Source organism: Lutzomyia longipalpis, chromosome 2 (genome assembly GCF_024334085.1).
Source record: "Lutzomyia longipalpis isolate SR_M1_2022 chromosome 2, ASM2433408v1".
In the NCBI taxonomy this organism is placed as follows: domain Eukaryota; kingdom Metazoa; phylum Arthropoda; class Insecta; order Diptera; family Psychodidae; genus Lutzomyia; species Lutzomyia longipalpis.
In genome coordinates this window covers 37,610,849-37,633,905 of record NC_074708.1, presented here as the reverse complement: position 1 = coordinate 37,633,905, position 23,057 = coordinate 37,610,849, and the positions used below count along the sequence as shown (strand labels likewise).

At 34.3% G+C, this 23,057-nt stretch overlaps 1 protein-coding gene across 7 annotated transcripts in view; it reads left to right on the top strand.

Annotated features, from left to right (window-relative positions):
• The window catches only part of LOC129790596 (cGMP-dependent protein kinase, isozyme 2 forms cD4/T1/T3A/T3B), a 74,030-nt gene that overhangs the window by 9,959 nt on the left and 41,014 nt on the right, over window positions 1–23,057 (top strand). For 3 of the 7 annotated variants that reach the window (XM_055828172.1, XM_055828173.1, XM_055828174.1), the window contains one exon: window positions 6,555–7,338. In XM_055828172.1, coding sequence (XP_055684147.1) covers window positions 6,608–7,338 — 731 coding nt within the window. In that variant the 5' untranslated portion in view covers window positions 6,555–6,607. Of the gene's footprint in view, window positions 1–6,554; window positions 7,339–7,441; window positions 22,447–23,057 lie in introns of those variants that run through there. The other 4 variants (XM_055828175.1, XM_055828177.1, XM_055828176.1 and 1 more) reach the window with 4 other exon arrangements.

Genomic DNA, 23,057 nt, shown 5'->3' with positions numbered 1-23,057 from the left:
TTTTATAGAACACTCAAAGAAATCGGAAGGAAAACATCCCAAATTTTCACTGAATGTTTGAGCTTTTAGTTAAATAAGAAACTCTGTTAAACAGTGTGGTTGACAAAGTTCCCAAGATGGGAGGAAAATTGCGTGTGTGGAGAAGGAAAAGCGAGTGGATTGTGTGCCGTGGTGTAGTTTTTTTGAGTGTGTCTGTCATGTGAATTCAATTAACATGTTGATTTTCATTATAATTTTAATTATCATCTCGTTTGCTTCAACACTACACGATATCTTGTGATATCTCAGCTGCATTTTATTCCACAACATCGATTAATATTTATTTCGTGGGGTTTTTTTTCGTTGTTTTCTGATTGTGCTTATGCTGTGCGTAGTGTTACCCCCCTAATCTGCACACACTTATCGGTATACCCGAGCCAACATACCCGCAAAGAGCAGATAGAATTAAAGGCCTAAAGCTCTGTGACCTCTTTCCTATATCAAATCAACTGACAACACCATAGATAATTTATTCAAAGAAAGAATTTATTAGCTTCCAACAGCATAAACCCAATCATCTGAACGACTTTCACGAGATATAATTTTTTTTTATTTAAAAAAAAAGATATTTTTCTTGGAAAAAACGCGCACAACTTTTACAGTTTTTTTTTTCTTTCCAAAAATTCCCAATCACTTTGGAGATCAATAAAAACTCTTCATAATGCGATGGTAATGTAAAGTAAAGCACATTAAAAAAGTGGGAGACCACAAATGTGAAAATATATATTGTGCGCAAGTGGAGGCGCCTGGTGGTTTAATTGTTTCCCGAAATTGTTGGTTGTGCAGGCGTTTATAATGTGCCACCATCAAGATTGACACGATCTTGATCCATTTTCTTCTACACGACCGTCAAAATACAAAATTTTCGCCTCTCCTAAAACTCTCTGTGTGCATTTGCCATGTCTTAAACAGAATGAGAAGGGGAATTTATATAAAAATTTTCCGTTGTTTTGGTCAACAAAATTTTCTTGTTTATCTCCATTTTTTTCACGCGCTCAACGCGAAGATTTTGAAGCAAAATTGCCAACAAGATGCTCTCCGGAATAAATCTATTGGAGATCACACATAAATTTATAAATTGAATGAAATTGTTGCTGTATTGAATCGATTTTGAATTATTGCGCACAGTGTGTATCAATTGAAGTGCGAGATAAAGTACATTTAGATGTTGTCTCCCTATCTGATTGCTCGTAAATTTTTATTGATCTACTTTATTGGATTGTGGTTCAATCCTATCTTTTAGCTTGTTTGTCCTATCGCTTAGCTGCTTCGCGTCGATGTAGTTTTCATTGGGAAAGAAAAAAAAAGAAGTTTTAATCAGAGAATTTGTGATTTTTCACTCAACAATCTGTAGTGGATCTCAATCTCAGAAAACTTTTATGAGCTTCTGAGCTTTTTAAGAGATTTGCTATGTAGCCAGAAGCTTGAAAAGGATGTTCTTTGATGAGAATTTCAATGAATTTGAGAGGCTTTCTAAACATTTTTCGATTTCTTGAGGATTCCGAATTTTCTTAACCCCCCAGATATGCACAATTATTTTGAAATTCCCGCAAAGAAAATTAAAATTTCAATGAAATTTATTGCAAAAACCTTTAAAACTGTTCCTTTAATTGAATTTCCTTTAATGACCAAATCTGGGTTAAGAATTCAGGATTTTCAGCAAAAATAAGCTCTTAAAAGCTTTAGATTTTCATTATATCTTCTTCGGTGGCTTTCAATTAAAATGAATAGGAGAATATCATTTTATACAGAGTGTGCAGCATCCACCACCATTCATCTCCATTTATTGCCATGTTGCTTTATTTATCGTGGCATTCCAATAAATATATCTGGTATCAACTAGCAAAATGAAAGAAAAAAAAGGAAGATGGATATCACGCGCGGCTCGACGAATCAATTAAAGTTCATTTGCAGGCGAATCGACTTCACGCGGTGCTCGTAGAGAAAATGTTGTGTGTGTGTGATGATTTGCCTCTAAATTTGCATTTTGCTAGTAATAATTTTTCACTATCTTGAGGGTGAATTTTTCATTTGAGCAAGAGAGTGGCTCTTGTGCAGAGGCAATACGTATAATTCACTTCAATTGACAGAAATCTTAATTGAAGTCGTCCACATGGGAATTTATTTTATTTAACGGACGCTTCTCTTTGCTCTCCAAATTTCAATTTAAATCTATACGCACTTCAATTGCTTTTTGGCTTAAGAGTTTGTTATTGATGTTGAAGGAATATCTGGTATATATCTCGTAGTGATCATCTTCTCCATTAGATAGAGAACTATTCATGCGCTATGCAAGATTATTTGAAGGAATTGTGAAAAGCTTCAAAGAAAGCTTCAAAACAATTCAATTTAAAAAGAGAGGGAAGAGTACCTCTCGCGTAAGAACATTAAATTGACAATTTTCAATAAAATGGAAGATTACTTTACCCAATGGGAATTTATGCCTTTGTAGACAGTTATAAATGCAAGTAAGTTTAAACGAGAAAAACAAACGAGACAAATATGTTTATATAGAATATCATAGGGGGATTTCTAAATAGTTTTATGGAATAGGTGAATTGCAAAAGAATTTAAAGACAGAGAGAGAGAGAGAGAGCGAGATGTTAATTGCCTATCAAAAGATTAATTTGTATTCCACAGGAATGATCACACGGAGAAGGAGATTCTTGGCATTTTATTGCACACGTCGCTCAAGAGCCAATGCGTCTTTATGTTTTTTTTCTCCTCTTCTCGCATTTGGGTGTGAGGAAATTTTAAAATGTGCATATGTTGCAATTTTCATTGCGAATTTCAAAAGAACCTTCCCAACTGCACGAAGTATGCTATTCTATGTAACATTGATGCATCTCTTGCACTGACTCCTCACATGATTATCTCCCCAAGTCTCCGCTGATGATTGGAGTTTTTTTTTGTTAACTCTTCTTATACTCAAGCCTAAGCGACAGCAAATAAACATTCAATGAAAACAATCACACATCAATTGGCATGATTGAAGGTTTTATTGGACTCTCTCAAAAGCAAAATGAGGAGAGGGAGCTATAAATAAAATCAAACTGATCATTATATGTATGTACACATAGCACTGTGTCTGCGAGATATCTCTCCTCCAATACTCCACTCAACATGTCGTGATACCATCAATATTACACATATCACAATGAAGAACAAGAAGAAAAAAATAAAGAAACAAATCTTGTGAGATATTAATTGAGTGGAATTGTAAGGAGGAAAAAAAAACAAGAATCACGACTGTGCTACTGGAAAACCCCCCTTTCCACCACAAAAATATGATTATTATATGAGTAAATTGGGTCGCGATGTGATACGCAGACAGGGCAGAATGTGGGGGAGAAGAGAAATTCTTTATTAGCACAATTAACTCCTCCATATGTGTGGCATTAATCATTCAATCACCTTTCTGAGAAGAACAAATAGTTCTCAGGAGAAGATCATATCTCCATCTAAGCCGCGATAATCACTTGGGCGTATTGCTTTTTGTTAACCGGCAGAAATACCAGTTAGCAGACTTTTTTTTCGGTAAATATTTACCATTGCCTTATCATGTTTTACTAACTCTTTAGTAAATGCTGAGTAGACAATTTGCTGACTAGAATGATGTGTATGTTGGAAGAAATAATATTTCTCTACATTAAGATTGTACTTCCAAGTCATTAGAATTTTTTTTTCATTAAAAGTCCAGATGGTTATTGAAAGAATTTGATTAAGTTGCTATCTTGCTGTATTCGTTAAAATTCGTTCTTTGAGATTGAGAAGAATTTTTTCGAGATCTCATAAAATAAAATTTTATCACGTTAATCTTTAATTTTAAACTGAGATAATGAATACAGTAGCGTAGCCAGGAGAAGTGGTGTATGACTGACTAAAAAACATCCTAAAACTTCAATGGGTTCTGATTCATTTTAAGAAGTTAAAAGAAATTATTTTCAAACTAAAGATTACATGAAGAATTTTAAATAGTTGGTTTGTAATCATAGAAAAGAACGTCAAACGTTAGAATAAATGTCAAACTTTAAAAGAAACAAATGTCAGATGTGTCAGGAAAAAGAGTAGACTGCTATAAACGTCAAACGTTAGAAAAAAAGTAAATTAACAAAACCTTAACGCTAAAAGGCTTTAAACTTTTGTATAAAAACCAATATTTTGTTAGAATAATGTGAATCGTTAGACATGAAATGTCAAACAGTAATCTGTCAAACTGTCAAATATTAAATTTGCACGAAAAGTTCCCAAAAGCTCTTACATTTGAATATTTATCTCCATAAATCTTGATTAGTAAAATTCGTATTTTAAACCTTTTTTAGGGTGTTATTAATTCATTTTTTTTAAATTTTTATTTAACAATCCTTTGAATTGATATCTGACTATCGCTTCTGTAACTTCTGTACTTGCTAAGTATCCCATTCATTGCATAAAAAACCCAATTTTTGTGGATTTTTTCTTTTTAAAAAATTCACATAAAAATTCCAATCCTTTTAAACACAATTTAATTTTTTATTTGCATTGTGGTGAGTTTTTATCATGGTGCGATATAATCCATGGCCCAATTTAACCTCTGGGGTGCACAATGAAAAATTCCTCTTTGGTGCGAAATTCCATGCTGTGTGAAACCTCGGAATACCTCGAAGGTGTCATTCGAAATGTTTTATTGGGTTAATTGAATGCATAAAAGGTGGCACATATGTACATATGTAGCGTAGGTGGGTGAGGAGAGGCAATAAAGTGCGTGCGATGGGTGATACAATAGGAGAAAGAGAACAATTTTTCGTATAAATTAAAAGGTACAATTGAGATTATGGGTGCATTGTACAAACCAGCAGCCGATTAATGTCACTGGAAGGCCCATGATTAATGTTGCATTGAGCGCCCCGTGTAAAGCGATAATCGAACACCACCTGTAACACACACTGACAACATGAGAATTAATGTTGTGGCGCATGCTTTAACTGTTCTCCCGCCACAGCGCGCATATCATTTCTATTGCACCTTCTTTTGTGCTGCACACACCAACCAATGCAGCAGAAGAAGAAAGAGTTGGAGGTGATTTTACTGTGATATATTTCACTGTCAGTAAATTCTCTCTTTTTGCTCTTTTTTGAATTATAAATAAAATCACAAAAGCAACAAAGTTATAGAAGATCCTCCGCAGGGCGAGTGATTGTCCATTCTTTTTTATTGTTGCTTCTTTTACTCTTATGCGGCGCATTCGCGAGGATTGAGGTGGATCATGATGGAGCTCGTACACGAGGCAGGAGCACTTTTGCATAAATATTTATTCACTAATTGTTCTCCGAGAGAGAGGTTAAATTGAATGCCTTCCATGTTTTATCCATCACTTGTCTTTTTGATGATCTTTAAGTTCTGCCTGCATACTCCTTTTGTTGATTTACGTACACTCAGAGAAATACTTTGGGACTAAATTAATTAATTAATTCAAAACCTTAATTTCGGAGACATTTCATTTAATTTTTGTTCATTCTTTATAGTAGATTAATTTAAAGCAATTTCTGACAATTTTCTCAAGTAAATGAGATCGTAAAGTGACGTGCCACGTTCACATATTTCTTTTATAGTGTGATAATTTGAGGGTATATATTATGCTGGTGATCACCTGCAGTAAAGTTGAAGAGTTGACACCATCAGTGAATCCAATCACCTTTTTCTTAATTGCAATTTGCCAATTACTTTATACCTTCCGAATAAAAAAAAATCCCTTCGCATTTCTCTTGTCAACTCTTCGACACCCTGTAATTTTCTTTCTCTACATTGACCACCCTATACCTACATGCGGTATCTGTGCACAAAAATAATTGGCAGCTTCTCAATTAAATTTGCAAAAGCATTAATGCAAGAAAGAAGAGAAGCATGGAGGGAAATTCAGCTCTTACTTTCAAACATTAACTTCTCATAATATTCACGCGATAGTGTGTCACACGACACCCATAAAATTGTTAATTTCTTTATTGTTTCACAACCCGCTGTCTATTTTTACTTTTGGGGGCTCTTCTGGAGAGAAACAAATTTGTAATTCGTCGAGAGTACAACAAGATATGATTATTCTGTGGCACTTGCGCACGAGAGATCACGAGTAGTCGTTTTCTTTGTGATAATTTTCATACTTTTCACGTGATTTTTTTTTGCTTTGCTATGGGAGCGAACATTTGCCTACAATGTAGGTCTAGGCTGAGATACTTTGAAGATCTCTTTGACATGGAGGCGCCTGGTTTATTCAGTTTTCCTCTAGAGTTCTTCTTGAGTTCCTAAGTCATTTCCTTATACCCGGCGCCTCCATCTAAAATCTGATTTTGAACTTTTCTGTATTTTGAAGGAGAAGTTCTCTCAATGAAAAGTTAAAACTTCTTAATTATGCGTACACCATTAACAAAGATTCTGCCCCCCTTGATAGGTTGCATTTGCATATAATGCCATGCAATAAAAGCAAAAGACATGGAGTTTTAATGCTCATTTTTTCTGTGTTTATTTCAATCTAATTTCAGGTGTTGCCAAAATAATTGTGTTGCTGTGCCAAAAAAGTGCAAAAATCGCTTGGATGCGTGTCTGTTTTGACGGGCTGTGCTTCGCATCAAAGCGGCCAGCCGTAGACGAGGAAACGCAGACAGTTCTGTGCGGTGGCGCAACCGCACTAGACGTGCGTCCAATTAACCATTCAACTGGTGCTCCCAACGACACTGTCGTCAGTTACGCTTCATCGATTCCGCGGAATAACCACACGGTGCCTCCGGATAGTGCCAATACACACGATAAGCTTAAGTTAAGGATGCAGGAACCAAATAGCACAGTGCCATCGACTGACTATGGGAACAACAATTCAGCACATGCTGTATCTGCTTCAACTGCACCCACGGATCAGCCACCATACTACATCAACAACTGCTTCCTGGCATCGGAGCCGAATCTCCTCAAGGCACCACCGCCGGGAAGTCTCATAACGGACCACATTAGTGCTCTGTACATCAATGAGGAGCACAGTCTGGGGCCCAAGGAGCGGGAGCTCCTGCAGGCTGTTGTTGAACGGGAAACCAGAGTGAGGGAGCTCGAGGAGTGCCTGAGGCGGAAGGATGAGGAGATTGCCGAGTTGAAGAGTCAACTGGACAAATTCCAGAGTGTCTTCCCCTTTAGTCGCTCCCGCAAGGCTGGCACCCATAGCAATGGTGCCGTTCAGCGGCAGAGGGCTCAGGGGATCTCCGCTGAGCCACAGAGTGAAAGTTCTGTGCTGGAGCTGCTCAAAGTCACCTTTCCTAAATACGACAAGGAAGAGAGGTGAGTGAATGATCTTTTTTTCTTTGTCTTATCTGTGAATTTATCAATTTTTTTCGGAGCAACAAACCAATATTTCACCCACACAGACAAATATTAATATTTTCCCGATTTTCATCAAAATTCATTTCTTTTAATCGTGTTATTGTCGTGGAGATCCTAAAGAAGGATCATGTAAGAAAAGGATATTCTTCAGGAGTAATGAAAAATATTTTTTGAATGGCTGCAAGTTTAAGGCTGCAATTTAAACATAATATTGAAACATTTCTCCGTAAAATTTCCTAAACATACTCAGATTATCAAGAAGTTATATATTTGCAAAATATTTTGCAGGCTTTTCATGCGAAAATTCTCATAATAAGCGTATACAAATATCCCACCACTTTTGATGAGTACCAATAGATCTATCAACATCTTATTCCTCTAAGCTGTCGCTTTAATGTAAATTTATTTATAATTTTAAGCAAAATACGAATCTCTCCATATGCTATATATTTCACATGTTTATTTACACAAATCTGTGCATTCGGGAAGTGTTTGCAGTGTGGATTTTCGTCTATATACTATAAATAGGAAAGGAGAAAAGAAATAATCATTTTGCGCATGTGAAAATTGGCTTTGATTAGACAAGCCAATTTGGCAAAATTTGTAACAATAAACAACAACTCGCGAGGAGATTTTTCGATGACGCTGCAGAATTTGCGCGAACTTTCAGGGTTAAATGTTGGCCAGTTTCTTTATAAGTTAGGTGAGAACTTATTTTGCTTCTTATTTATGCTATTGTTGGAAGGTGAAAATTAAACAGACTTTTTCACCAAATCCCAAAATTTATAGACTTGCGGCAGCTTAAGTAATCAAATGGGTAAACAGTGAAGAACGTACATAAAGTTATTGCTGCGGCTTTTTTTTTGGCGGCGGCGATTATGCAATAAATTCGCTATCAGATCGCGGAATTTTCCTCCCGACAGTTGCAGGGAGGTTATCAGTGCAATCGAAGTCTTGTACTTACATTTCATTGCAAGGAGATGGAGTATGTTGAAGGAGAAGAAAAAAACACGAGTTCCCTTAAAAATATCTCCGCAACAAAGTCATGTTCAACATTCAACAAGGTGGAATATCTTTGATCTGCTTTGCGTGTGCGATGAATTGGAGTTTCATAAAATTTTATAGACTTTCCGTAAATCGGTTGATCTACCGGTGTATTTAGTTTTTTTTGCTCATACTCTTGTTCTTTCTCTCTTGTATTCCTCCCTCCTCTATATATAATAAACTAAAGTCCGATTAGGAAATGAGGGGAAAAAAAGCACAAAATACAACAAGTAAAGAATTTTTATTTTTAGGCCACCAGACGGTGGAATTTATCTGATTTTTGCTTATTTTGAGGGTGAAAGGCGGAAAAGAATTTCCGATATAGCACGGAGATTAGGCCACATTAATACTTTTTGGATGTTTATTAATTTCGAGAACCTCAATAAACTTTGACTACTTTATGGATAAAACTCTGCCAAAATTCATTGACACCATGCGAAAGATATTGCGGTTTTAATCTCAATATCTCAATCAAAGGGGTTAATTACACAGCTGAATTATTAAATTACTAAATAAGTAAGAAGAAAGGAAATTTGAATTGAATAATAATAAACCATTTTTTTTTACTTTGATTTATTTAAGAGTAAAATGCTAAAATCTTGGTTAAAATATTAAAATATATTTTTAAATATGTATAAGGATTGATGTCCTGAGGAAGATTATTTCAGAAAACGAAACGTCACAAAAAGAGAAAAACAGAACTGAGACAAATTTCCGCATTTTCATTTTTTTACATTAATTTCCATTTAATTTACTTGGGTTTTTTAAAAACAAAATAGATATTGAAAAGGAGTTTATTTATTTTTATACGGAAAAATTTTTAGTTGTGAAAACAACCGGTGTATGCGTGATTTTGTAATACTTTGATAAAGAAAAGAGAATTTTAAAAAATCGCCTTAAATACTTCTCATTTTCAACTGAAATAAATTTAAAAAAATCAGCAAAGATTAAACGATTGAAAAACAAAATAGTAACGTCATTATTTGCATTTTTGTATCAATTGCTAACCAGATTTTCTCAGCTGATCCCAGTGGTAAATGAGAAGTCTTTTTGGGGAATTCCTATTCTTATTTTTAATATTTGTGATCAATATTATACATGTCCACGTTGTTTTCTCAAATAACCCATATAAGAACCAATAAATTCATTTTAAAAAAAAGAAGAGTTAAAAAAAATATTCAATTTCAATGTTTTTTTAAGCATTGTGTGTAAAGTATCAACTTGAATCATTGATCATAAATTAATTAATTGACTTCCATTGAAGGAAAAACATTAAACATTTTATTGCCAAAAAAAATACAATTTTGTGTTTTTAAAATAAAAAAAAGAACCCCTTTAAACACTTAAGAGTGGTTATTAGCTTGTGAAAAAAAAACAGACTGGGTATAAATTGAAAAAGCATTTTTCGCACCACAAGTACATTTTATATTGCTATTTATAACCCATTTTGTGAGTCAGAAAAGAGATGGAATATATCATTAAAAGCGTGTTTGATACGCCGACGCAGGCACGTGATAAAAATCATTTATTGAAAATTTAATAAAACCATTCCCGTCTATCATTGTCTTGTAAATTAATTAACATCACCTCCATGTAGAGGTAAATAAGCGTTATACTATGAGAGGTTCATTTGAATTAACTTTTGCATAAACATTCGTCACAATAATTCGCTTTAATGATATTCCCAATATGGGAAGGAAGTATACGAGGATGGATAAGTTTATTATTGAATTCTCCTTTTTCTTATGGCTTTTGATTCAGCAAAAGCCAGGTAGTGAGAGAGAGAGAGAGCGGAAAAGTTCGTCAATGGGTAAATAAATTAAAATGGATTTAAGAGAATGCACGCTGTGTGCCAAAGGTGCAATAAAAAAGAAAATTCAAGCAGTTTCCGTCTTAGCCGGTTTCTAGATACCTACATATATGTTTCTCCTCTAAAGCCTCCCTTCCTCTCTTTCTCTCTGTCACACACTCTTTCAAAGCCTTTGCGTGGATACTTTTAATTGAATTATTGAGTTTCTCACGGATCTCTTTCCACACCAGTTGAAAAAAAAAAGAAAAACTTGAGGATGCGCACGGGAAGAATTTAAAAGAAGAACCGTATGTTGTGTGTTTAACACACAGGGTGGATCCCTCATATCTGCATTTATCAATGTTTTTGCATAAATATGCGCATAAAACACAATGTTTAGCAACTATTCATTGGGGGTCTCTTTAATAGACAGTGAGAGAGGTTTGCATGCAATACACTCTTACCGCATTTCCTTGATATTTTTCTCGGAACTGAATGCCATTGAATCACCCAGCTTTTCCCTTTCAACGCCCTCGTTCGTGCACGTGATTACACCAAGTGGGTGTGGACCATACAATTGCACAAAAGGTGTTTTCACTGCGATGATCTCTGCACTTGAACAAACACGATCATGCCGCATAAAAATGGTATGCCTACTAATGAGGTTCACACCTCTATTGCAAGAAGGAAAATTGCTGAAAAATATTTGAAAATTAGATTTTCTTACACAATTTTTGATTGAGAAAAATTTCTCAGGTGAAATATGGGCTGTTTAAAGACAAATCTCGAAGAATTTTTAATATGTTATGATACATAAATTCCACATAAAAATTAATCTTTTCTACTCTTTTTTTTCTACCTCAAAGTTATAAAGATATTAGATGAACTATCAAACAGAAATTCACGTTGTTGGCTATGCTATGCTATGCTGTAACATTGATGCATTTTTCTGCAATCGTTGATCGTTTGTTGAAATTCAATTCAATAACTTTGATGAATAATTTATGTTGAGGTGTACGTGGAAATATGCTTTGATAAATGATCCATTCGTGTCTTTCGGTCTCTTGTTTGGCCATTCATCGATGATGTCGATGACACCATTTGGCTTCTTGTCTTGTACGTAAAAAAAATGAATATTTTGTAATAAAGCTAATTGAAAAATTCTTATAAATTAAAATTAAATTTATTAAATTCGTAATTCCATTGAAGGGGCTAAAAAAATCAATCGTTAGAAAAGGAACGTTAGATTTCTGGCTAAATACGAGTATATTACATAAATCAGTAATAATTTTTAACACTTAGAGGATCGACCTTATTTTTCTCTCAAAAGAAAATGTTCTTCCAAGTTTTCTTTAAGCGAACTTGAAGAAATGGAACTTCCCTACATAAAGATGTAGAATTTATCACGAAATATTAAGTAAATTTTAATTCTGTGACGCTTGAAAAAAGAGGAATTGGCCACTTTGTCCAGCAAAATCCTCCAAGGGTTAACACAAACTACTTAATAAAATACATTGCACAACAATCCTGTCATTGGGAAGCAGCAGATGCGTTTTCTACTTCGAGGAAACCTCATTTTTTTTATCTGGGTGTGCAAAATCACGAGATTTTCTGCAATAACATTTAATTCTCAATGACTTCCCTTGGAATGCGTCAGCGAATCTTTTATTGTGGACAAACAAGAAAACTGAGAAAAAAGGTTAACATAGAAAAGCACCAATGGAGAATGATTAATTCACTGTATAAAGCAAAAAAAAACAGCCACACAATACTTTTTTTTTATCAATCTCTGTGGTTCTTCTATGCAAAAAAAAAGCTGATAAAGTGCGGGAGAACCGCAGCTTGGTGGTGGTTTTATTCTTATCAAATATAGGTCATGGTTGGGACTTGCGAAAGAATAAAAAAAAATGGCAATAATATCGACAGCCAATCCATTTGAGTTTATCAATGAAGGAGGGGGGACAGGGGGAGGGGTATGTATTATATTGTAATTCATATGCAATCGGATGTCACAGAATGTCGCGGTTGGGTGATAACCTCATTAAGCTGCCATCGTGGAGGATTTAATTCACAGCAAAATGCGCGAAAGTGCGTGATTGATTGAGGAAATTGTAAAAAGGATTTCTCTCATTTGGACATGTAAGTCCAATTATAATAATGTTTGAATGTCTAAATGCAAAATAATCTCACGATATGGTGTTGATTTCTTCACGTCCATTTTGCCATTTCATCGCATTCTTTGTCACTAAATCGCGCAATTGCTTTAGTTTGTTCATTTAATAAACATTCCGCACACCCGAGCTGGACTTTTATCTTTCCCCTCCTTTGATATATATTTTGTTTATCTCTACTTATATACACACACTCATATATGTATTTCTACGCATTGATACCAGTTTTTCATCGCAAACTGCGAAGGAAATATTTATTATATTGATTGTGGCAATAAATCAAAGAATTGCCTGAGAAAATATCAACTTTTGCGCGGTGTCCGTTGAAAATCTTCGCGAGTTTTTTTTTTTATTTCTTTTAGTAAAACCGATAAATCACAAATAAAGTTGGTGAAAATGCTGGTGCAAAAATTTTGCTAGAATACCAAGAATCCGCAGCTTTATGAAACTCCACTGAAATACTTAAACAATATTTTCCTTCTAAATGCAAACAACCATCAAATGTGGAGAGCCCACGCGCAAATGTTGAGCAAAATGTTGATAAATTGAAAAAAGCTCCTGATACGCTTAATCTTCGGTCGCGCCCAAGCATTTTACCTCCCACAGATCCACTGAGAGGAGTGAATTTAATGACTAATTTTACGATAGGAATCGTCTCATTAATCGACAATTTCCACCGCGCGCGAGGTTGGATGCACAGCCCATTCTAAAATGCACCACCACCGCGCATAGAAATTGCATCAAATCGGCATTTTCACTCGGCGTTGTCGCCTCTTTTTTTTTGCCCTGCGCTCCGCCGTACATAAAACACACCTGCACACATTTAATTAAATCACTTTGATCTATGCTCATTATACCGGATATACAGCATGATCGCAGCATGATCTATCTCTGTAATTGGTTAATGCACTTTCAGTGCACTTGCATTTGCCTTTTCGACACATAACGTGCGCGCACCCAAGAGCTATGTGGAGATGACCGGGAAATTAATGGGATGAGAAAGTTCCTCAATGAGCCTCTCCTATCGACCTAAAACCACCTGGTAGACTTCATTGGCAGGCACTTCATTACGCCTCCATATTTGTGGTTATGAGTAAGATTTTTCTTTATTAAATAAAAAAAAAAATATTGCAGAATATTCCGCATTTTTATCTTCATCGATATTTAGTTATTTGTAAAGGTCAATTAAATTTTATTTTGTTGTAATTTATTGTCTAATTATTGCCACAATATTTTAAAGTCTTTTTAATGTAAAATTTTGTATTTAAAAAAATTTTTTAAAATATTTTACAAGTTTTTTTTAAATTAAACATTTTCTAGGCTATATGGATCCGAAGTGAATCCAAGAGCCGCAAAAATTTAAAATGGAGAAGAAATAGAAGAAGAAGAAACATTTTAACAGAATATTGCAAAATAGTGTCAAATATTTAGCAAAAAATTACAAAAGACTTCTTCCCTAATTTTTTCGCTTTATGTGAATCGAAAATTAATTTCTTCTATGCTCAAAGATCAAATCTTTTAGATAACTAAAAGAATAAATTAGATATATTTTTAGCTATAATTTATTCATTAGCCATTGTTTTCACGAAATCTCCTGGATTAATTGACCAATTTAAAATTTAAATTTTCTTAATACATAAAATAATCTATGTATATGTAGATAGTGTATCCTTTGAAAATGGAAGATGAATAAAATATGACTTAATATAGATGAGGGGGGTGGGGGGAATTTAGTGCAATTAAACGTTGCACCGTGGGTGCCATATTAAATGGCTGTGCCCAGAAATCATTGGAGATTGAGGCGGTGCTCTGGGTGTAGAAAAAGCCCCATTTGCACATAATATTTTACTCTTCTGGGAGGTTAAAATATCAATGTTTGTGGGTGGGGAAGAATTTATCGTGTGTCCAACTTGCGTGATCGTAAATCCCTCAAAAGCGCACCGCGCTGCGATTTAATTCAATGAGTAAAGATTTTTGCCATAAGCAAAGGAAATCCTCTTCAGTGTATTTCGGGAAAATTCCTTGTGATCTTTCCGGGAAATTCTTTGTGTGTGCGAGAGGTGCAAGCGCGCAATGATGTCCATTAGGAGGATGCTGCAACCTGAAGTCATGAATCATACCTTCGCGATGATGAATGATCGAATGAGGGCCGAGAAAACTCCTATTAAACCCAGGGAGAACATGGCAATGCAACTCGTGTTTAACATTCAACATTATGCTCTGATATTATGTTTGTTGGGCTCCATGGAGAGGGATGCATGCTGCATTGACAGGTGATCTCTTGTATGTGTGGTAAAATGTAAATGAATGGACTCTACTTCACTGGTGCTACAATTAACTTTATGCACGCAAATCGTATTAATCATCGCGATGTTTATGATTTTTCCCATAAATCCTCTATTTTCGAATATATATCGCACTTTTGCACACACTCACGTGAAGAATTGCATGGGCTTCTGCTAATAAATTACTTTGAAATGGGAATTTCTTTTCGTTGAGAATTTTTTCTTAATGAATTTTTGTTTAATTTATTAGATTCTGTGTTGTGATACATGGGCTTAATTATTTTTGGGGTATTTTCAAATGAGATTTTATTAGCAAGAGATTTTTTAAGCATCGATCTATTGCACTAATTTTTTAAATTAAAAGAAATTTAAATAAAAAAGAATTTAAAAAAGGGATGAAAAATAAGAAAGATTAATGAATCAATTTATTAATTCAATTAATTTAATCTTCTTGAATTAGCAAATAAATGATCAGATATTTGTGTAAGGCAGTGCATATTCTTTAAAGAAAAAAAAGTAACATATAAAGTTCTCAAATTAATACTGTATGTGTCGCACCGCGCTTCTGCTGAGAGGTGGTAGATATAGATAGCTTTGGTGCTGAGTGACTTCTTGGAGGAAATCAATTGCGCAGTTTTGACTTACTGAAAGGCATTAATGTCACATGCGATCCACTACCATTAATTATTATTTATTCATACTATATAACGTAATTTATGCGTGAGATATGCAATTTCATTATGCAGACATTTTTCCTCGCATTTTTTTCATCGTAAATCTTGTTTTTTTTTTCTTCTTAATATTCTTTTAATTTGCATCTTGATGCTAATAAATACCTATAAATAAAATCAGGGGACGGGAAAGAGGTCTCCCTCCATCTCGAAAAAAATCATCTGCAAATTCCTAAATTGTTGCGCTTTAAAGTATTGAATTACTAATTGACATTTGAAGTGCACGAGCGCAGGGAGAAGAGAGGGTGCTGCATATCTATCTTATAATATTAATAAGTGATTAATTGGTTGAGATACAAGTGTGAGATTACGATGAAAATGAATGTTTAATAAGTGGATATGCAATCGCGATCGTTATGAATGAAGTGATCGATTTCATATTAATAAATTAAAATTCCCATAGGTGTCCGTTTGAATGAAAAAAAAGTTATATATAAATGCTACCTGTGTGTGGATGTTTTTTTTTCTACATGCTGCAGCATCATAAAGAAGTCATTTAATGCTTCTGTGGATGTCATGAAATCCCCACAGAAGTTTTCTTATGAGAAACTAATATTAATTTGATAGCATAATTTATAGAGTAATAATTGAAAAGTTCATTTCCTCACAAACGACACGTCAGGGAGTTTTAATCGCAAAAGTTGCAACAACTAATTATCTCCGTGGTGGATTGTAATTAATTTCTAATGTGCGTCACATGGAGCCAATGTTTTTTTTATTTATATATCTATGCCACCCAACAAAGTGCACCAGCATGTGCCGCGCGAGTTGCGTTTTGAAAAGCTCTGAAAAAGTCAAGCTCTATCTCTTCAAAAAGTGGTTTAATTAAATTGTCCATCTATTGCGAGGTGAATTAGCATGGCGCATGCAGTGTGTGAGACAATGGATATTTTAAATTAAATACCTACATATAGCAGCAAAAATTTACATATTTGCGATATCCCCCGCGATATCAACATTCTAATTCACACTCTCTGCATACACTATTATGTATCTACAACTACTATTAGTTTTTTTTTACTTGTTGAAATTTTATTTATAAATCAAACACACACCATTCCACTAGGTCACACACTATTGAAATTAAATTATAAAGTATTTTAGTTGGAGGGAGAATATCAAGGGGTGTTTGTCTGCTGAATATTTTGACTGTTTTGGCGAATAATCCGAAGGAATAATCACAAAATTTCCAAAGATCTAAATATTCTCAATTTCAGATAAAATTTAGTACTTTTTCGGCTTGAATTTTAGTACTTATTCGGCTTAAATTTAGAACTTTTTCAGTTAGAATATAGTATATGTTCGACTAGAATTTAGCAATTTAGAATTAATTCACTTCTTAAGAAAAAGTACAAAATTCAATACTTAAAAGTACCTACTAAATTTAAGCATATAAAGTACTAAATTGAATTTCATTTCTTTGACTAGAATTTAGTACTCTTTAGAATTTTGCTCCTACCAATTTAAGACTAAAGAAAAAAAGAAATATTCGTCTGTTGAATTTTTTGATTTCTTTAGAGAATCATCCAAATATTTTCATTCAGATAAACACCCCTTGGAGAATATACGTTTAAAAAAAACGGCGAGAGAGATGGCGAAAAAAATGTCCAACAGTGAAGCATAAACGGTAATAGATCATGTAATAAATCACGTTTATATGCAATACAGAAAATCGACAATGTAATTATTTATTGTTGGTGGGCATTTAAAAACTTCTCATAAGAGGTTGTTTGTATTTCACGGTATAATTTTATCGCGCACTCTCCCGCGTTCGCGTTTTATTGCACGTTATTCAACGCCAGCTCCTAATAGATGCCAGCACAATGTGTGGATGGAATTTTTAAAATGAAGAACAACTTTGCAACAACAACAAAAAAAACGTCTCTCCGTGGCGAATTTTATTGAGTAAGCCCAATGAGTGATTTATTGGTAAATTTTCTGCGGGATTTTCATTTCTTTGATGGACTGCCAATGAAGTTTTCCATGCTGCTTCAACGCTGTGGGACAATTTCTTGTTATTTTTTTTCCTCTTTAATCTACTAATTTGTTTAAAAGAAAAATCATTTAAATTAGTAATTTGTTTAGATATTAAACTAATTATAAATAGTAAAGAGTTGAAAAAATATGCGAGTTCGTTGTATAGGGCAGCTACTGTAAATTGCAATTCGAATGAAGAGACTAACACACTCCTCAATATTTCACACTTTCCTCGTTTTCTTAATAAAAAAAATCCTCAAAGTGGGAAAACCACATCAGAGACATTAGCGCGGTTGGTCACCTCACTTGGCACTTTGCCCATTGTTAATATTGTGCAGAATCAAAGAGAGAAAAAAATCCCATGCGTGACACGAACGTGCGGAAAAAAAGATATGGAAGAGTGATGAAATGATTGCCCATTTGCAACTCATAATTTTCTATACTTTTCATCTTTGCACATCGTGTCAAATTCACGGTCAACATCGTGCCTATGACCAGAAGTCAGTGTTATGTATGTTTTTTTTTTTGGGTGAGAGGTCACTGACCTTACATCTTGCACGTGACTGTAGATAAATCATTTATAGTTAATTGAAAGTGAAAATTATTTGATTTTTGGTGCGTGCCTCTCTGGGCAAGTCTCTGGGTCACGCGGTGGTGGTATACCAAATTGAAATTGACTTTTTATTATTATGCATCTGTGTGAGTTGAACTTTTGCGTGTCACCAACAATCGTGCGCAATTAAAAATGAAATCTCTATAATTAAAATTGATTCATGTTGCCATAATGTTTAATTTTAAATTTTTTCGGTGTGAATTTATATGTTATTGTCACTGCGATACAAGACATAATTTATGGGCTTAATTTTGTCCAGGGAGAGAGAGAGAGGTGTGTGTGTGAGAAGAGATGAAATTACAGTGGAGACAACTACCCGGCGCCTCCACTGAAATTTGCAAATTTTCGTTAAATCCTCCCTTTTTTGGTACCTACCATTAAAAATATGCGGGAAATAGCATTGAATTGTGGCCATGTATACGAGCACATAAATTAATTAGAACTCTGCCCTAAATTCTCGTGGAAATTTTTGAAAGAAATAAAAACTAATTTTGTATTCCGGACACGTCGAAGTTGCGGAAAAATCAGACGCAATTAATCGGGTAAAATCTCACGCGATTTGCGTTTCGCAGAATTATTTTCTCCATTGCAAATTAATACCCCCGGATGATGACATCAGAAATAATGTCTGTTTCTGGGGATTTAGACAGAATTAAAGGAAAAAAGAAACTGCAAGAAATGGCATATGTGTGTATATGTTAATTTTGATCGTTAATTAATATGCTTGGTGCATTGGGAGGTAATTAACAGGCTAATAAATTCAATTAAGATCACATGGAGGGAAATGTTTGACTTGCATTGCCACATTTAATGACAACCAACATCAACCCGATAGAATGCATTTTGCAATGTGATGAATGTTTGTTGTGTACTGTATATATCGTACTCAATCAAGCCCATTCATTTGTGGCTTGAGGTTGCAAAAAAAGAAGCAGCGGATGGATATAAAATGCAAAAAAGAAATTGATATCACAACACGTAGCTTTCTCTCATCTTGATCAATGCAATTTTTGCAATGCATTTTTATGGGTTTCTGCCCAATGTGAAATTCAATGCGTCTCCGTGAAATTTACTTTAGGTGCAGCAGCTTTTGTGATCAGTTTAATCATTTTTTTTTGTTAAAAATCACAACGTAATTTTATTAACAAAACTCTTTTTTTTTTAAATTGCTTGCTGACTAATTTTTATATCTTTCGCAATCGTTTCTTTGCACCTTTACGTTTCACACAGCAGAATCTTGATTAACATCCCTTCGCGTTGCGCGTCGGTAAATGATTGACAGTGATGCTGGGGAGGTGCAAGAAAAAAAAGTATGTAGTAGTAGAAAATGAAACCCATGAATGGTAATAAAAGAGAAAGAGAAGTCAATTTATTCAGCGATCTCATTACAAACTCCTATGAATCACGATAATGCTAAATTATGCAATTCATGTGCATTGCTCATTTACGCAGAAATATGGCTGCGAACCGTGGTGGGTTCAGTTGCCCAAGAGAGAGTGAGAGAGATACCCCTGAGACGTGGCTTTTGCTATATACATACAGATGTAACATATATAATTGCAGGGTGGAATTTTGAGAAAAGCTCTCGCGAATATCTTGAATTGGCATTGAAGTACCCAGAGAGAGAAAAAAAATGCTTCATTATTTTCTCGATCGTCTTATTGCCATCATTCGTCATCCTTCATTCCGTTCCATTTGATGGAATTTTTAACAACTTCTTTTCATTTCATGTCTTTTCTTTATCTCATTTTTTTTTCTTCTTCGTCTTTTCCTCAAGATATAACTTCCCTCCGTGTGTCAAAAAATGCGCCTCATCATGTTGCGCGTCAAATGACGGTGCTCAAGAATAATTTTTGCAGCATGATTGATGGGCTTTGCACTGAAATCTGATTTATAAACATCTCTTGTGGCTGTTTAAAAATAAGAAAGAAATTTGTGGCAAATGTGCAAAAATTTCACCTCATCTATCAAAACACCTCACGGTGATTTTCAGTAGCAAATAATTGCCTCTCGATCAGGCTAAGTTCATCGCGATGTTGACCACTCAATCATATCATTAATAAAAGTAAATTTTATTTATTTTTCTTTTGCAATTTGGCTGCATTTTGATCCCAAATGCACAAGACGTGGGACGGAGATGCGTGTACATGATGGCGACTTCTGTGGTCACAGATTAATTGAATGGATTAATGTCATATAACATGTCAAATAATAAGACTAATTTCACTCAATACTCCATTTTTGCCATTTTTCATCGCACCATGTCACCAACTATGGATAAATGTAATTGCAAAAAAATGTGAGATATCATAAACTTTTCACACCTCTTGCTGATTCCTCGCAGATTATATTTCTTTGACATTAATTATTGCTTTTAATTCTCACGCCTCGGCGTCCTTTCAACTCTGAAATAATCTCATGAGTGTCCATCAAAGGAGAGTACATAATTATAATTTGTAAATTACCACCGTATAGAGAACTTCTTAAATGTGACTATCAAAATTTTGGTAGAGTCCACACCGCATTACTAAAGGGGTTGTTAATTAATTAATAAAAAAGTCATTTATTTTCATTTAAATCTCTTTTAGCGGCGTAGTGAAAAATCTATTCTAAGAATTTCGTATTTTTAATTTTTTTTTTAAATTTGTAAACCTTATGAATTAAAAAAAAAACGACAACATTTTTTTTAAACAAATGTTTGACATTTCTCTTCTAACGTTTGATGTTAGTTTTTTTTTAAGGTTATACGATTTATTTATTGTTCTTTCTGACCTTTGACATTCGTTTAAACGTCAGACATTTTTTCCATGTTTGAAGTTTTGTTACATAGTGTGACTTTTAAAGTTTCTTTTTTATTTTTTGTCGTTTCTTTTCTAACGTTTGACATAAGTTTTAAAGTTTGACGTTTTTTTTAACGTTTGAGGTTTCAAAAATTTCGTAATAATTTTCTAACGTTTGAAGTTTTTTTTAACTTTTGCCGTTATTTTTCTTTTAATTTTAACGTTCCTTCTCTAAGTTTTGACGTTTTAAAAGTTGGCTGTTGCTTATCTAACGCATAATATATTTTATAAAAGTTTTAAAATTTCTTTTCCGAATTTATTTGCCGTTTTTAGCATTAAAGTTAATTGTTTTGTCATCTAAACTTTAGGTTCTAAAGAAAAATCTGAAATTCCTAATTTTTTATGAGGTGTTTAAACATCAAAAAGAAACACACCTAGCTATGTTCCTGGTCTCCTTTTCATTAAAAAAAAAATTTTGATGGAAAAAACTATGCTTTTATACGTGATTTTCGTGATTCCATTATATTCATTAATTTTTTTACATTATTTTAAAAATATTCCCTAAACAAGAATAAAACTTTTTAAGCTGCAATTGTTAGCCCTTTTGCACCGAAAATGCCTGCGCGAATTCTTCACGTTTAAAAAGAAGTACACAACAAGAATCTTGCGCGCGAGTTAAGCATGTTTGAAGAAGGAAAAGTTATTTTGAATACAATTGCTGTGTGTCAAGAGGTAAAAAGATGAAGAAAAAAAATTAACCAAGACTTTGGTGAGCTTGTGAGGAGGTACAGAGAGTCGAAAAAAAAGAGAGCGTCGTGCAAAAACCACGTCAAGACCACATGTCAATGGCTTGAGGAGAGGTTCATTGAAGAAAAAAGACAAGTACGTTGATCTCTGAATTTTTTGGGATCTTAATTTGAGAAGAAAATTCTCTGCAAAAGGGACGAATTTTCACGGCGAATTCTAACGTGGGGAAGAGAACAGGTGATCGTGCGGGAGCATAGGTGTGTATGGTTGGGTATTGTTGGTGATCGTGCTTGGAGAGAACATTTTTTTTTGCAATATAAATTCGCAATGGAGTGTTTATGTGAATACATACAGGCTTGGCGCACGCATACAGAGCCGAGGCCAAGATCGTGCAGCAGTGCTGTTTGACATAATTCCACTTGTCTGAAAAGCACAGCACAGTTCTACGCCAGTCTCTGCAACGCAAACATTTAATTATAATACCGCGCAAAAATTGACCACTTTCCGTGCGGGAAAAGACATTAATTTGATTGCAAATTTATCAACTGCTACAATTGTGTGACAAGTGCCATTTTCCACCCAACACGGGGGGTGGGCTTAAGAAAATTGTACCGTCAGTGCGGGGAAAACGTCCCCCAACTTTGGTTTTTCCACGTAAAACAGAGTGAATGAGAAAAAAAAAACTAAATTACTTACTCGTGATCTTGCAACTGAGCTTTTCGTTTATTCTTCTTATTGTTCCCCCCTCAGGAATATTTTACTGCAACTGATGCATTAAATTCTTGTGTGCCGAGTTGGTTCTTGTTCATTCAGAGTAGAGAGTGTGATTATTCCTTTGCCCAGATTGTGCAGAGAAATTTTAAAGAAAAAGGAATGAAAAGAAAAATTAGGCAAAGTGCTACAAAAATGCTATAAAGCTGTACACCAAGGTGATATTTAAAAAAAAAAAAAAAAAAAGAAGTGACTCCGAAGGTTCTCATGGGTGCTTTTTCCTTGGAGGAGAAATTTATCCTCACTTTGAGTTTTTTTTTGACACGTTCATAAATTTAGATGCTCAAAGAAAATAATTTTTTTAGGGATTTTTTCATGAGAAATTTTCTCAAAGTATTTTTTTATTAAAGAAAAACGAGAAACGTATAATGATGGGAAAATGTTCGAAGCCCATCGTTAGGAAAATATAGGTATATGCACGATAGGTAGCATGGAAAACAAACGGCAAATAATTGATATTTCCACACACGAAAGTTAACAGCATAAAAAAATACTACATGGAGAAAAAAAAGTTAGGCAAAACGATAATGATCTTGACTCGGCTATATATTATTCAAATGACATTGCTGCAAATTTTTTTTCATAAACATGTGTGCAGAATAAAATGCGCGACTACATACAATGAAGGTTGGACTATGTGGAGCTTTTTCTCTTATTTAGAGATTTTTTTTTGAGAAAAAAAAGCTCATTTTTGTAGCGTCTCTGTGCGCTTGATTTGGTAGCCGCTAGCAGTGTGGTTTTTTGCTTTCAACAAGAAGGAATTAACTCA